This window comes from Podarcis vaucheri (assembly GCF_965113315.1).
Source record: "Podarcis vaucheri genome assembly, chromosome: 2".
Lineage (NCBI taxonomy): Eukaryota > Metazoa > Chordata > Lepidosauria > Squamata > Lacertidae > Podarcis > Podarcis vaucheri.
The window spans coordinates 54,526,579-54,541,951 of record NC_138760.1 but is presented as its reverse complement, the minus strand read 5'-3'; the positions used below and the strand labels follow the sequence as shown (position 1 = coordinate 54,541,951).

The 15,373-nt window shown below is 44.1% G+C and overlaps 2 protein-coding genes across 4 annotated transcripts in view; one reads left to right on the top strand and one right to left on the bottom strand.

The window, feature by feature from the left end:
- The window catches only part of FBXO38 (F-box protein 38), a 35,911-nt gene extending 25,677 nt beyond the window's left edge, over positions 1-10,234 (bottom strand). Inside the window, exons 1-8 of one of the 3 annotated variants that reach the window (XM_082213006.1) lie at positions 10,101-10,234; positions 8,514-8,696; positions 6,535-6,668; positions 4,041-4,204; positions 2,765-2,930; positions 2,381-2,518; positions 1,781-1,918; positions 693-786 (exon numbers count right to left, since the gene is read on the bottom strand). In XM_082213006.1, coding sequence (XP_082069132.1) covers positions 693-786; positions 1,781-1,918; positions 2,381-2,518; positions 2,765-2,930; positions 4,041-4,204; positions 6,535-6,668; positions 8,514-8,641 — 962 coding nt within the window. In that variant the 5' untranslated portion in view covers positions 8,642-8,696; positions 10,101-10,234. Of the gene's footprint in view, positions 1-692; positions 787-1,780; positions 1,919-2,380; positions 2,519-2,764; positions 2,931-4,040; positions 4,205-6,087; positions 6,205-6,534; positions 6,671-8,513; positions 8,697-9,706; positions 10,080-10,100 lie in introns of those variants that run through there. The other 2 variants (XM_082213007.1, XM_082213008.1) reach the window with 2 other exon arrangements.
- A 248-nt stretch (positions 10,235-10,482) lies between these two features.
- Positions 10,483-12,389, top strand: ECHS1 (enoyl-CoA hydratase, short chain 1; the record flags this gene model as incomplete). The annotated part of the gene is made up of 1 exon (XM_082213081.1): positions 10,483-12,389. The coding sequence occupies one exon, from the start codon at positions 10,483-10,485 to the stop codon at positions 11,611-11,613; it is 1,131 nt and encodes a 376-aa protein (XP_082069207.1). The 3' UTR covers positions 11,614-12,389.
- Between the last annotated feature and the right edge of the window lie 2,984 nt (positions 12,390-15,373).

The window sequence follows — 15,373 nt, the reverse complement described above, 5'->3', positions numbered from 1 at the left end:
ACTTCTATTGTTTGTAACTTGCAAGAAGAATATGCCCTTCACTGTGAGAGCAATCTAGTCTGTATACCATAAAATAGGCTTAAAACCACAATTGTCAATATTTTTTTTAAAAAAGCAAGGAGCAGATAAAATAGCAGCAAAAGCAACCCCAATACCACATCCCTGACAAAAATTAATATCTTAATAAAATCCTGATCAAATCAATGGATCCATAGCTAGCACTGAAAACTCATAAGGGCCAGTTGTCAGTCACAGGTCTAAGAGGAGGGCATTCCATACTTAAGGCATCATGGCAGAGAAGGCCCTTCCCTTGGTTGTTGCACAACAGATTTCCATTAGCTGCAGAGCAACCAAAACAGCCTCCTTAGCTGATCCAAGCACACGGGCAAGTTGATGTGGAAGGAGACACACCTTCAAATATTTAGATCCCAAATTGCTTACGGCTTTATAAGTCATTATTAGCACCTTGAATTTGGCTCATCAACAAATGGGCAGCCAGTGCAATATTGTGAGGATTTTTTTTAAATATGCTATGATGAAAAATAAGGTATTGCAGAATTGAAAGCAGTGCACAGAATTCACTAACATCAGTATGCAAAGGTCTATTAATATGACTTTCGTGGATAAACATAATGGTGACTCACTGGCAAATAAAATTAAAATGAGAAAGACTGCTGAAATGACTCAAGTACCTTCGTGCAGCAGTTATGATGAGGTAGCCAAGGTCCACTTCCAGAGCATTCTTGCAGGCTCCCAGAACTATAGTGTGCAAATTTCTAAAGCCCCCTGTTGATAGATAAGAGGGGTTCACTATATTTGAGTATCAATACTAAGCCTTCCAGGAATAATTATCTGCACAGTGTGTGGAGAAACAAACGCAAAAAACTACAGTTTCATCTCAATATAGGCTCCACCAATCCTTGTCTATAAAGGATAGCCTGACTAAAGAAAGAAACTTAAATTTGCTGCAACACATTACTATTTATTGAGCATACATCAATCTCAATGCTTGTACCCAATTACAACACACTCACAATAGACCAGCTGAAATAGCTGGACCTGAATAACTTAAATCCATTGATTTCAGTGGGGTTACACTGAGTATGACTTAGCTAGATACAAGTCAGTATCAAAAAAAAAAAAAAAAAAAAAACCAAAACCCTGTGTGCTCTGCAATATCTGAATGGAATGATGTGTCTCTTTTTATTCATGGATGCACAGATTGGGAAGCAGCTGTTAGTATATTTCTGAGCTGTATACATGGAATAAAAAAGGACACCAATTCTCAAATGTTGGCAAGTATATAATTTTTCTTCCAACAGCAATTAATTAAATGGCAGCAAATGTGTTGTCTGCAACCTCCACAGGCCATTCACTGGTGTGAAGAAAGACTTCCCCACTGCCTTTTCTAGCATGCTTAATATCTCAACAATAAATCCCTGTTACAGCACTTTCAAATACAACAGACATTTGACACCCACAATGCTTCTTTTCACAATGGATAGATTGCATGAGAAGAATCTAGCTGAATATCAATGGAGGCTCTGGTTCACAGAAAATGGTGTGTTTGTGAACAAGCTAGTGCTAGCATAACCTACAGCATGGTGGGACCATGAGCGAAATCCAATTATTGGTTTAAACTTTAAAGAGAAAGATCTAAATTTACCTATTACCTTCACTTGCTTTCACACAACATCACCACAAAGTCTTAGAAAAGTAACTACTGTCAGTAGTTGGTTTCAAAGAATAAATTTTGTATTCCAAGGAAGAGACTGCATACCAGATCTCCAGCTGTCTTCTACAACATGCTGAATAAGACCCCCGAGGAAGGGAACTCGAACTAATTCTAGATGTTCCAGATTTCGGGCAGAAGCCAATCCTGTGACCAAGGGGACATACTTCAACGAGTTTGTGGGTCCTACAAAAGATAGAAATATTCTAGCAGTCAGCATTCACTGGTAAATGGCTAGGTAGGCATTTTTATGTACAGCAGCAACATCATTATAATGCTCATAGATGACTTTTCAAACATTGTACTCAAGTGGGGAAATGGTTTGCTTACTAGTACTGAAAAGAAAAAGCAGAAAATGCCCATATGAACAGATTTACAGAGCTATAGTTCTGTATTGCAACAGAAGTACTATAGGAAGTTCCATGTTGAAAGCAATAACACATCTGGAAAACATATTAGATAAAATTGCCAGCAAAGACTCTCACAACGTTAAACTGACCAAATGGTCATTTGGTTGTTAAGCAAGTTATTTGCTATTTCCTTATTCAAACTTACTTTGAACACAGATCCACATTCACTGTTAGTAAATGAGAAGCATACCCTCCCCTCCCAATATAAATTCGAGAAAGGGACCTTATGCTCTTTTACCTGCACAATTTCTCATGACAAAAGTGCGTAAGCTGATGCAAAGGAAATCTTTAAAAGGCTGTGGTTTGGTGAGCCTCACCCACTTCAGGTACAGGTGCCTCAGCATTGGGATGCAAGGAATGTCAGGTACATTAACTCCTAAAATACAAGAAACAAAGCAGTACGTCAGGTCCAAAAAACAGACACTTCAAGGACAAACACTTAAAGGCTTAATTTTTGTAGGGGTGTGTGCAAGCAATACTTGCAGACTAGTACTTTAGTCTGCAAATGAAACAGTGTTCAAGCTGAGAATTCAGCACAATGAAGTGAAATAACTGCACTTTCTGATTTCACAGCTTTTCAGTCATGATGTATCCACTGGAAGTATTTCACTACAATGCTTACCTACTAAGTGCAAAGTCTGAATTTTAGCTCCTATTGGTATTTTTAGTTTATTTTCAGCTGGAATTGGGAAGGCACCATTGCGATTTCGAAACTTTCCAAGGATGTGAACTTGTGGCATGTATGTCCAAATGGCTTCTACCAGTTCCAAGTGGGAAGTTTCAACTCCCTAAAGCAAAAAAACCCAAAAAACCCAGTATAGAATGATGGGAAATCTCAATCATTAGCATAAGCACTCTCGCGCGCACACACACACACACTCTCTCTCAAGTAACAATTAGTAGTAAGAATAATCTTCAACATTTGAGCTCTTTCAATTCATGTAAGCAGCAGTAAAAAAATGAACTCAATTGACACATGCATTTCTTAGTTATGATGTTGTAATAACTCATGCCTAGCTTACACTGTAATAGATCTAAAATTCTAAAGTTTACTTTTACTTGCTACTGATTGATACACCTACCTTTCCATAAATCCCAGGAAACTAACAATAAAAACATGCAACTAAAATATCTTAACATAAATTAAGTTTACAAATTCAGTGCTATAAAAACAGAAAGAAATTAATTCAATTAGATTAAGTATTTCAAAACTTCACAAAAGGTTCGAAGGAATACTTCAACTTTTTTTGAAGCCTAAGTATTGAAGTTCAGATAAATCCCTCAAAGAAAAGACTTCAAAAGTTTTATATAGGTGGAATTACACAATGGAAAACAGACCTTGATTTCCAATGTCAAAATCAGTAGCTGCTGCAGAAGGCAAGAGAATCTGATTTTTTTTTAATGTAGTAGAATATGCATAGGTCTCATAGATGAAAGGTAAACCTTTTTAACATGACAATTCTGAAGCTCTGTCACCTGTAATCAGTTTTTGGACCTTCCCGGCCCACCCTTCGTTCTGCATATAATCCACATATCGTGCAAACAAAAATAAGTGATTAAATGGTGTAGATTCACAGACATATGAATAGCTATTTGTACACTATTTTCCAGTCACATAATTTCTGGCCCATCTGTTTGCAACAGTTGGATTTTAAGGAGAGAATTCAAGATTTAATTAAAAGCGCAGCTGAGTAATAGCTGAATCTAAAATTCATTTGCTGTAGCTAATAATATGATAAATAGATATAAGTGAATGGAACTGAACAAAATCCATGAGATACAGCACCATCTGCTGTTTTGAACAACCATATCCATCTCCTCACACCCCACAAATATGATCAAGGATCACAACTGCCATATGAATATGTATATTTATATTTTGGATATACAACACCTACTAGTAGATTCGGGCAAGCTTGCAGGGCTTCTAGAACTCCTGGAATGCTGAAAGCTTCATAACCACGAACTCTGCGCCTGTCCAGGTGCCTGGGGTGAAGCCCATATAGCTGCTCAATATCTGGCATTTTCTTCAGCAATGTCAGGAAGCTGGAATCTGTGAATCCTGAGAAGATGACATATATTTTATCTCTGAGGAAGAAGAGAAGTATAGATGTGCAAGGAAGACGGATGGTGCAGTTTACAACCCACATATAATGACAGAGCAAGGATTTGTGTTGCCTTCTTTGTTTTATTTTACCCCGCATGCATCACCACCCATGCTTTGGACGAACGCAAAAAAGAGGAACCATATACTTAATTTTGTTATTCTAGAACTCAAATTCTAGAGCTCAAAGGCAAGGCTAGAGAACTACAAAAGTACTCCACTGCTTAGACAGCAACAAAAATTTGAGTACATACAAGAAGAGAGTATGGTTGATTAGTCAAGTTTTGACAGAAATAAGAGTACTCAAAAAGGTGGAATCTAATTTGGACATGATCCAGCTAAAGTTATGCATTTCCCCCACTGTGGATTTAAGCTGAAGATGCTTAATTTGCAGAATAAGAGGGGACTAAAATGCTTTGACTAAGTTATGTCAATTCTTTTTTTGACAATCCTTTTGGCACAAACATATGTTGGCTTCCCCACCTCTCCATTTTGTAATTGAACACATTATGTTACTGCACATGTACTCATAATACACTGTTTGACTCATTTTTCCTGCTAACCAAGGCCACCTGTCCCTTCATTCTTTCAGCCATTTTCATTTCCCCTTTTAAAGATGGGTACCATATTTTCTTGCTTTGGACTATTATAACTGTCCCCAACCTTCCTGGCTCAAGATGATCTTCCTCTTGTTTCTATGTGCATCCAAGAAAACAGCAACTAAAATTTTTATTAGGCATTTTAAATACTAATTGTACTTTACAATCATTTGGGGGGGATGTGTGTAAGCTACAGTGGCTGGGGAAACCCAGCCAGATGGGCAGGGTATAAATAATAAATTATTATATTATTATATTATATTATATATATTATATTATATTTCACCATCAGCAGGTTTAGAACAGGAAATGAAGGGTCCTCTATTAATTATATAAATCATGTAAGGAATGGCTTTTGAGAGATATCATAGCAACTACACAGTATTTTGACATGCAGAAAACATGTCTTCTTTTGTATTTTCCATTGTCAAGTCAGTGGTTTCAAATTTTCTGTTTTCAAGAAACTCTTCACTGATTTGTCCAACAGAAAGAGGACTCAGTGCACATTTTAGGCTATACACAAAGTTCACATGGGACATGGCCGAGCCTCCTGTGGCTCACTGTTGCCCTTCTTGAACCAAATGCTCAACTAAAAACACACCAAATCACACAGGTGCGTAAGGCAGAAGATTGGTAATAATAGACAAGATATTTAAGAGAAGCTTATCTGCCATTACTGACCTCCTCAGTGGAGAATACAATGTGACATATATTGCTCTAAATCTACACCTCCCCCCTCCCCTTAATACTGTGTTTTTATATTTTTGGCATGTTTTATTGGTGGCTCCTTATTTTGTACTGCTATTATGATTTCCTTTAAAATGAAACCTATACAAAGGAAAGAGGAAGGCCTCCATTTTTACTCTCTCAGTTCTAGAAATCTTGGTGCACAAACACTTGAAAAAAACATTTGTTCTAGAACAGCCATAGGCAAACTCCAGCCCTCCAGATGTTTGGGACTACAATTCCCATAATCCCTAGCCAACAGGACCAGTGGTCAGGGATGATATGAATTGTAGTCCCAAACATCTGGAGGGCCAGAGTTTGCCTATGCCTGTTCTAGATAGGCACTAAGTAATACCATGGGGAGGGGGAATAAGAACCGCCACAGAGGCAAACTTCGGTCCATGCACATGTAGGGTTTTCAGAAGTTTTTAATTCCATAACTTTATCTAACAATCTTTGGCAGAGGGATCATTCGGTCCAGCAAATTCAATGGATAGTCTTGGGCTAGTCACTCACTCTTGGCCCCAGTTCCCCAGCTGCAAAATGGGAGGTATAGCATCATCTTGCATAAGGTTGTAGTGAGAACAAGGAAGGGTCACATCTGATATTGCCATATTGTCCATCAGAGTGCACCTGCAAGTCACAAAAGGGAATGACAAAAAAGGCATCAGAGGGACTTCTGCCATGTCTCCTTGTGAACTGAAGATGGGTAAAAGTCCTTCTGCTGCTCCAATTCTTATCAAAGGAGTGGCTTGAGGATGCACTCCTATGAATAGAAACAGTTTCTAGCAATGGAAGGGGTCCTGAGAAAATACTCCATAAAGCCATGGTGCATGCAAAAAATGCTATAGAAATTTAGACTCCATGAAATGCTTTTTAAAAACAATGGCTTGTAACAGCTATAATTTAAAAGCATAAGATATACTGCAATGCATCACTACCCTACTTAAGAGCAACACTCACCAGTGGGCATATATTCCCACCAGCGGCCTGCGCAGAGATCCACAACCTTCACCACTCTCAAATATAGAGTGACTGCTTCCTTTAACTTCCGAGAGAGGCATTCCATGCACATGATATCCTGCAGGGGAAGATACCTTCAGAAGGAGAGTGGGAGAAGAAAAGATAGGATTAATTCTCAAATGATTTGATTCTTTTTTCCCTCTGCTGTCAAAATAAATGACAATCTGGATGCTGCTGTACACATCCACACACACTCATAGCACATAATAAATTGAGCAATGGATTCAAGCACTATTGTATTAAAACAGTATTAAAATTGTATCAAAACTGTACTATTGTATTAAAGCAGAAATAATGTATGGCTATCAAACAGGCAAGGCACTCAATTCAACATAGTTTGACCGCAAATAATACAACTGTGGCTAATACCGTTCACTTCATCTGAAAATTAAATTGGATTATTTATTAGACTAAAAATATCTAAATTTGTCAAAATAAATCTCATAGAATTACAGAGCTGGAAAGGACATTAAGGATCATGTAGTCCAACCCCCTGCAATGCAGGAATGTGCAGCTGCCCCATACGGGGATCGAACCTGCAACCTTAGCATTATCAGCACCACGCTCTAACCAGCTGAGCTATAAGCATTTCTCTATGCTTACAGCAAGGCAAATAGCAAGCATCTCTCATTCACAATACTTTCAAACCTGTGATTGCTACATCCAACTTTCATGATTTAGGGGGCTAGCTCTTCTGATTCTGAACATTAGGACTTGAAATTCCTCCTTGGTCAGTCTAACTGAGACCCACCTGACAAATTAAAAAAAATAGTAGTGCCAGCCCATCTGACTGGGTTGCCCCAGGCACTCTGGGCAGTTTCCAACATATATAAAAACAGAATAAAGCATTAAACATTAAAAAAAACTTCCCCATACAGGGCTGCCTTCAGATGTCTTCTAATGGTTATATAGTTACTTGTCTCCTTGATATCTGTTGGAAGGGTGTTCTACAGGGCAGGCACCACCATCAAGAAAGCCCTCCGCGATGGAGGCAGCCTTCATTTCACTAGGTAACTTGATGATGAGCCCTCACCAGTGTTCAATTGCATTTGACCAGAGTTTTCCTCCACTCACGTTCAAGCCATCTCCCAGCTTGTTTTCTTGCCGTAAGCTCTGGAGTATATAAGGGAGTCAAAGAAGCTCCACAAAGCAGGAAAGGGCTCACAGGATCAAAAATCACCAAGAGCCATCCAGAAACCCATTGGATCTATCAGTTTCTGAGAATGGACCATCCTAATAGGTCCCTCGCCACTCAAAATAGCCTGTAGGTGGAAAAAAAGGTTCCCTCAATTGTCACCTAGCACCAGCCATTCCAATAGGATGCTCATTAGAAGAACTTTAACTTTAATAACTAGAGGCAGAGATTGCTTTTTCCCTTCCCATGTTCATCTGAAAAGGCTCCCAGTCACTTACTGTTCCACTAAAAAATAAGACTGTCCTTGCCCTGAAGTGCAATAATCTAAAAGGCACAACATCAAAGAAAAAAGGGATGAGGAGGGCAGGGACTGTCATCTTTTTTAATGGATTTGTAAGTGACTCTGGGAGCCCTTTCAGCTGAACAGCAGGTACAATATAAAGGCAAAGACCAATTTCATCTGGCAACAAAACATAAAGCAGCTCCTTAATGCTAAATCAATGTAAAAAGATATATGGTCTACATCAACCAATCACAGGTACAACATAACATATCTTGCAAATTATTATTTCTAATTGCTCATGTGCATAAGCATTTCCAAAAAAATACCAGCAATAAGTCTGAAGAAACTGGTCCGCTTTATACAGGGAGAAGGTTAATCTGATAAGGCTAAATTTAAGGCGTATTTCACTTTCAGGATTGAACAGATAACCTGATCTTTGTCCTCAGGTACTACAGTGAATTACATGAAACATCAAAAACAGAACATTATCTTCCAACCCACCTGAAAATATGACAAAGCACTTCATGTGAAAGTTGGTTCATATAGTCCTTCAGATCAGCGGTTTTAACACATATGGGTCCTCCCCTGCTTGTGGAACATACTTTTACATTTTTCCGCCTAGGCCCCATTATGGTGATGTTTGCTGATTAAAGGGATCAGGGCTGGTAGGCAGATGTAGTGAAACTGCAGGAGAAAATGGTAACACAGGAGAATATAAGTATTTAACATACAGAAATTCAAGGCAAGACCTGTCATAAACATGAAATTTAGTAAAGAACAAATAAAAATAAATAATAAATATAAATTTATTTTAGGAAAAAAATATATAGATTATGATCTCTTTCATATATAAAATCTCTCAGTGAGAAATAAGGACTAAAGAAACCCCAGAGTTAGCAGAAGCCAATTAGTAAATTGAGGCTTTCTACAAGCAAGCAGGGTATAACTTCCATAAAATAAATAAACAGACTCCAGCTGGGACTTCTTATATAACCCCTCCCCCAAAAAAATATTTTGCTAATTGCCATTTCTTCAGCAGTCAACTTCTGAAAAACAAGTTTAAAAGAACAATATTCTGTGGTACTATAAAACTAACATATTTATTGTGATGTACATTTCATTACGCCAGTGTTTTATATTGTTAGCCCGAAAAGCAACTGCACGGCGTTAGACATCTGAAAGAGAAACTGAACACATCTTTACATAGTGGGATTCAGAGAACCTGGCTGTCAGAAATTATGTGGTTGAAGTGTCTCTCTAGCTGCAGGAAACTAGAAAAGCATAAGCACTGAAAGTCTTGAGTCAGGTTTTAAATATGAAATGTTTTACACAGGTTTTCGGGCTTTTCCGTTCCCTTTTCAGTCCTGGCCCAATGAATTCACTGACTAGTTTTCACTTCTATTATTCAAAAGGAAACTGAAAATCCAGGCCACCATTCCTATTAATAGCAGAGATTCTGTGTGACAGGGATAATGAATGTGATGACCGCCTGGTGAACATAGGACTACAATTCCCCACCAAGTCCAACAACATCAGTCCCCTGCTCCAATAAACGTTAAAAAGGAATGGAGCTTGGAGAGAGTCTGCGAGAGCAATGCACTAGCTCTCGCCAGGTAAGAAACGAAAGAGATAAAACAGGGTCCCCTAAGAGCAAGACGGTGGAGGTTGGGGAAAGGGAGAGACAAAGCGAATACCTTCTGTTTTTTCGGCAAAAGCAGCCGACTTCTTCTCGAGTAAAAGGGCCAGCCTCCCACATAAAAACAATGGCATTTCTTCCCGAGTAAACATGGTGGGAAGGAAGCTAGAGACGGGCCGCGGAGCCGCAGGCCGAGGAGAGGAAGGCCAGCCTGGGCCGCGCATTTAAAGGCGCCCCAAACACGCGCGCACTCACAGACACGCGCGCACATCCCTCCTCGGAGTCAGTTGCGAGGGGGGGGGTCGGGGGTCGCCGTCAGCCCCAATACAGTCCCCGCGGGACTCGGAGGCGACTGTGTCAGCGGCGGCCGCTGCCCGCCCGGCTCTCCGCGCTCCCCTCAGCGCAGGGACTTAGGGACCCGCCAGAGACAACCCACCGCAGCAGCCTCTCACCTGCCCGGCCACCCCCCGTTATTGGGGTTCTGATCCGAGGAGCCGCTCCAGCTGGAGACACTTCCTCCCAGCGCTACGCGGCGCTTCCGCTTCCTATTCAGCCGTCGGGCATTTCCGGAGGCTCGTGCGCAAAGGGAGGTGAATGAAAACAAGAGAGCTCAGCAACCGTCACTCCCGGCTTCGATTAAAACGTTCCATGGGGGCAAGCAGGAGAGGAAGGAGATTCCGACTAGACATCAGGAAGAACTTTCTGGCCGTAAAACGGTGGAACCGACTGTCTCGCGAGGTGGGGGACTTCCCTTCCTTGGAGCAGAGGCTAGATGGTCATCTGTAGTGTCAAAGATATTTTAGCTGAGATTCCTGCATTGCGGGGGGTGACTGGATGACCCTGGAGGGGGCTCTTGGGACGCTTTCAAAGCCGTGCAAGGAAAGGGAGCTTCTGTCCCTGCCCTCCCTCTCCCCACCTTTCTTTTTTCCCCTCTACACCCTCCTCCTCCGAAATCCATTCACACGCGCGTTTCCACCTTGCCACTCCAATGGCGGGTGTCTGCCGCGCGGGGACCGGAAATCCTCCCGAAGGACCACATTGACTGCGGCTCCTCGTGCCCTTACCTTTTGCCCTGCCAGCATGGCTGCCGCCTGCGCCCTCCGCCGCCTCCGCCTGCCTCTCTTGCTCTCGGCAGCTGCCGCGCGGCGGCCTCCCCGTCGCTTCCTGGCGGCGGCGGCGGGGCCTCAGTTCCAGTACATCGTGGTGGAGAAGCGCGGCTCGGCGCAGAGCGTGGCGGTGATCCGCCTGAACCGCCCGCAGGCCCTGAACGCGCTGTGCGACGGGCTGATGACCGAGGTGAGCGAGGCGCTGGACGCCCTGGAGCGGGACCCTGGCGTGGGCGCCGTGGTCATCACGGGCAGCGAGAAGGCCTTCGCGGCCGGCGCGGACATCAAGGAGATGCAGGGCCGCACCTTCCAGGAGTGCTACGCGGGGAACTTCCTGGCGCACTGGAACCGGGTCTCCACGGTCAGGAAGCCCGTCATCGCCGCGGTCAACGGCTACGCGCTTGGCGGAGGCTGCGAGCTGGCCATGATGTGCGACATCATCTACGCCGGCGAGAAGGCGCAGTTCGGGCAGCCCGAGATCCTGCTGGGTACCATCCCCGGCGCCGGCGGCACCCAGAGGCTGACCCGGGCCGTGGGCAAGTCCCTGGCCATGGAGATGGTCCTCACCGGCGAGCGCATCTCGGCGCAAGAGGCCAAGGCGGCCGGCCTGGTCAGCAGGGTCTGCCCCGTGGACAAGCTGCTGGACGAAGCCGTCAGCTGCGGCGAGAAGATCGCCAGGAACTCCAAGCTGGTGGCGGCCATGGCCAAGGAGGCGGTGAACGCGGCCTTTGAGATGACTCTGGCCGAGGGCAATAAGGCAGAGAAGAGGCTGTTCCACGCCACCTTCGCCACGGACGACAGGAAAGAAGGGATGAGCGCCTTCGTGGAGAAGAGGCAGGCAAACTTTAAGGACCACTGAGTCGCCCCACAGAAGCCGCTGATGCACAGTGCGCTGGGAACTGGCCGGCTGGTTGAAGAGATCGCAGCCGTGTTTATCCAGTCTGCCCAGATGGCCTCTTCCAAGTGGCACCTCTCTGTGACCTTTAATTGCACCTTTAATTGCAAATTATGTGCCTTTCACTTGCCAGGAAGATGTGTCGGGAGGGGGGTAGTTTGGGGATATGCAATTCCCGGTGATCAGTTTCTTTTGTAAGGAAATCATTATTGTCTACAGGTCTTCTTAAATCAACTGTTGGAGAATGCCCCTGTCTGAAGACACCTTGGATCACATAGTTCCCCAATTTGTTTAATTGTAGTAAATGGCCCTGAGACAGCAATGCCAAATGTAGGAGATGTTACACATGCACATACATGCATGCACAAAACTTTAAGCTCTGTGATTCTTTCCCAGCTCAGATTGTAGGTTCTCCCTCCACATTAGGGTGAGTAGAGGCAGGTGCTTCAATGCTATCTTCATCCTGGGCTGCTGACTCCTATGTGTGCTTTGGGAAAGGTTTGCCCAGGGTAGTGGTTCTTTTGGTTTGGTTTGATCTGTTCTGTTCAGAGTACTGCTCTGGTGGTGAGTCTGAGCTGTAGCTGGAGGCCACTGCCACATGGTGGTGGGTAAAGGCTTAATGGTGTGCTGGGGCTGGGCTTTGCAACTCTGCATAAAGCAACAAATGGTAGTCTAGTCTGCATTAACTGAATAATTGTGACAATACATGTCTTTAATAAAATTACATCATTTCAAAAAGACTTTCTTCCTACTCTCCTTGACTATGCTGTCCTATTTATATCTACTCAGAGGTAAGCTGCATTGATTTCAATGGACCATTCTCCCAGGTCAAAATATGCACTGTATTGTATCCGAAATCACCATTTGGTGTGCGACAGATCTCCAGTATTCATTCCGCTGTCTTTTTCATAGAGTTAGAAGAATGTAGGAATCCTACACCTTTGCAATCCTTATTAATACTGCTGGTCTAAAAGTGAACTGTTTTTCCGATTTCTTACGCAAAGGCAGTAAGAGGTTCAAGGGGGTAGAGTGACAGCACTCTGTGTCAATAGATTATAGTGGCTAATGGTGAGTTTCAGGTTTCTACAGTTACTTTGACTGTGTCCCTTTGCCTGTTCTATATCTCCGATACCTCTGGTTTGTTTGGCCTCTGCTGTGTCATGCTTGTTTCTCAAGGAATGGATGGGTCATGGTTCAAACAGGTAGTTCAAAGCAACAGGAAAAGATTACATCTCCCCCAACCCCACCGCTTGGGGAAAGATGTAAAACTAGGAAGTTTCTGGAACTAGTATACCTTTCTTTCTATGACCTTGTCTTTATCTATTAATTGGATCCTTCCTGAATAGTATCTCATTGCTTCAGGCAGTTACATTGGACAGTGGGTAAAAACTGTCCTCTCTTCCTTGTACTGAAAGGCTGACCCTTGCTTTGGGCCTCTGCAAACTGACAAATGATAGATAACAATCCAACTATAGCTGATTTTTGCATGGTGGGGGGAGGGGATTGTGTGTGCATAAGGTGGTGTGTAAAAGCAATTCGCATACGGAGTTGTATCTAGCTAATGTCTACTCTAGAGTAGAACATTGAAATTAAAGGGTTTCTATTACTTTTTCTGGGTCTACTCTCAGTATGGCTAGCCTTGGATAAAACCCATTTAATGTATCCTCTGGAAAGATTGGAGAGAGCAAAGGGGGGTGTCAATCAAGCTTACATGTGTTTGGACCTATTGTGGAGCACACACATCTAAACATACTTGGTGAAGGGTGAGGCATTGCATTGGCCCATTGCACCACTGGCTACAGAAGGTATTTGGCCTGCTGAGAGTCTGAACTGGCACAGAGGTGTGTAAGTATGGGTGTGCTGGTAAAAGAGGAAAGGCTTCTGCTTTTATTTTATTGTGTTTAATAAAGGCCTTCAGACAAGCGGAATTGAGCCAAGTGGTATTGTAATAACGAACTTGTTTTTTGAATACTGTCCATTCTTATTAACACCTGCTCTTCTACAGATTAACCTAGAAGAAAAGAAAATAGTAAATCAACTATTAATTTGGATTATGGGACAACAGAAAATGTCAAGAAGACAAACAACTTTGCATGTTTACACTTTCAGCCACTTTTCTAACTGCATGCAAATAACGGTAGACTTAGCTGCCAAAATATGCATTTTGGGGTGTAGAGGCAACTCTCATTGGACTACCGTATTTTTCGCACTATAGGACGCTCCGGACCACAGGACGCACCTTGTTTTAGAGGGGGAGAACAAGGGGGGGAAAATTTTCCCCTCTCTGCGCAGCGCCCCTTCAGCGAAGCGGCAGGGGAAATGGAGCCCCTTCCATTTCTCCTCCCACTTGGCTGAAGAGGCACTGTGCAGGTCTCCATCTCTGCTTTTTTCTTCTTCCATATTTCACCAAGAACACTTTTATTAAACATGAAAGATGCCAGGGTGGTAAAAAAAGAAAACACCAGAAAACCTATGCTGCATTTTAAATTCCTCTTTGCAAAAGGGCTAAAGCAAGACATTTAAATGTCCCACCAGTGCAGAGTTCCCTTTCAGTTTGTCCTGCATCTCTTTATTTCAAGAAAAAGCAGAAGTGAAATTTAAAGCTGCTTGCATGGTTTATGAGCACGTTTAAGGATTTCCTGATACCACCAGTTCTCAGCTCAGCTAAAAATAGTTTGCAAGAGCTTTGCGATCTCTGATAGCCTAGTATCTCTCTCTCCCCCTTTTTTGTAGTTCCTTTCCACATCTAGGTTGTGGGGAGGATGTAGCCCTCCATATATTTTTGGGCTCCAGCTTCCATCAGCCAGCGGTGATGGGATTTGTAGCCCAGCAACACCTGGAATGTCACAGCTTCGCCATCCCTGATTTTGGTTTCGTTCCCATGTAAGCTAAGTGTGCCATCAAGTGCAGCTACAGTTGGATTGCTGCGCCTGAGGCTGCAACAGCCTGCACACTTATCTTGGGCGTGAGATTCCCTCAGCATCGCTGAGACTTGCTTCTGAGTAGACCAGAGAGGCTTGCCCTCTGGCCCCGCGAACTAAGCGCGAGCGCCATTGAGTTCAATAGGAACCTTCGACGCAGCGCGCCTTTCCTCGGTGCAGCCCCGCACAGGATCTGCTTCCTCGTTCAGGTTTGCATCCTCCCCCAATGCAATGGCGGTGCAACCAGGAGCGGATCCCCCACCCTGGAAGAGCGCCCCTTCCCTCCCAAATTGGCCGTGCGCTCCAGAAAAGGGGGAGAGAGACGCGCCGCTTGCCCACCTCACCCAGCCCGGACGGGGGCGGGCGGAGAATGTCAGCTCGAACAACTTCCTACTGGGCTCCCGGCGGCAGGTGGTTTGTTTGTTTTTTTAAAAAGTGACCTTTTCAACTGGAGCGTGGAGGAAGCGATGAATGGCCAGAAAGGGGAGGTGGCTGACGCGCTGCACTCCCCGGGCCGCCGCCGCCTGTCCTGCCTGTGCATCTCGCTCCACCCCGCCGCCGCTGCTATGGCCGCCGCGGAGGAAAGAGGCACCGGGACGCTGCCGCCCGGGGCAAGGCAGGGGACGAGACAGCTGCGCGGGGAACCTGGACGGCGCTCCTCCCCTCCCCCTCTCTCGCTCTTCCTCCCCCCCCGAGCCCGCTACCGCCGCTGCCACAGCCACAGCGGAGGAAAGAGGCACCGGGACGCTGCCGCCCGGGGCAAGGCAGGGGGCGAGACAGCTGCGCGGGGAACCTGGACGGCG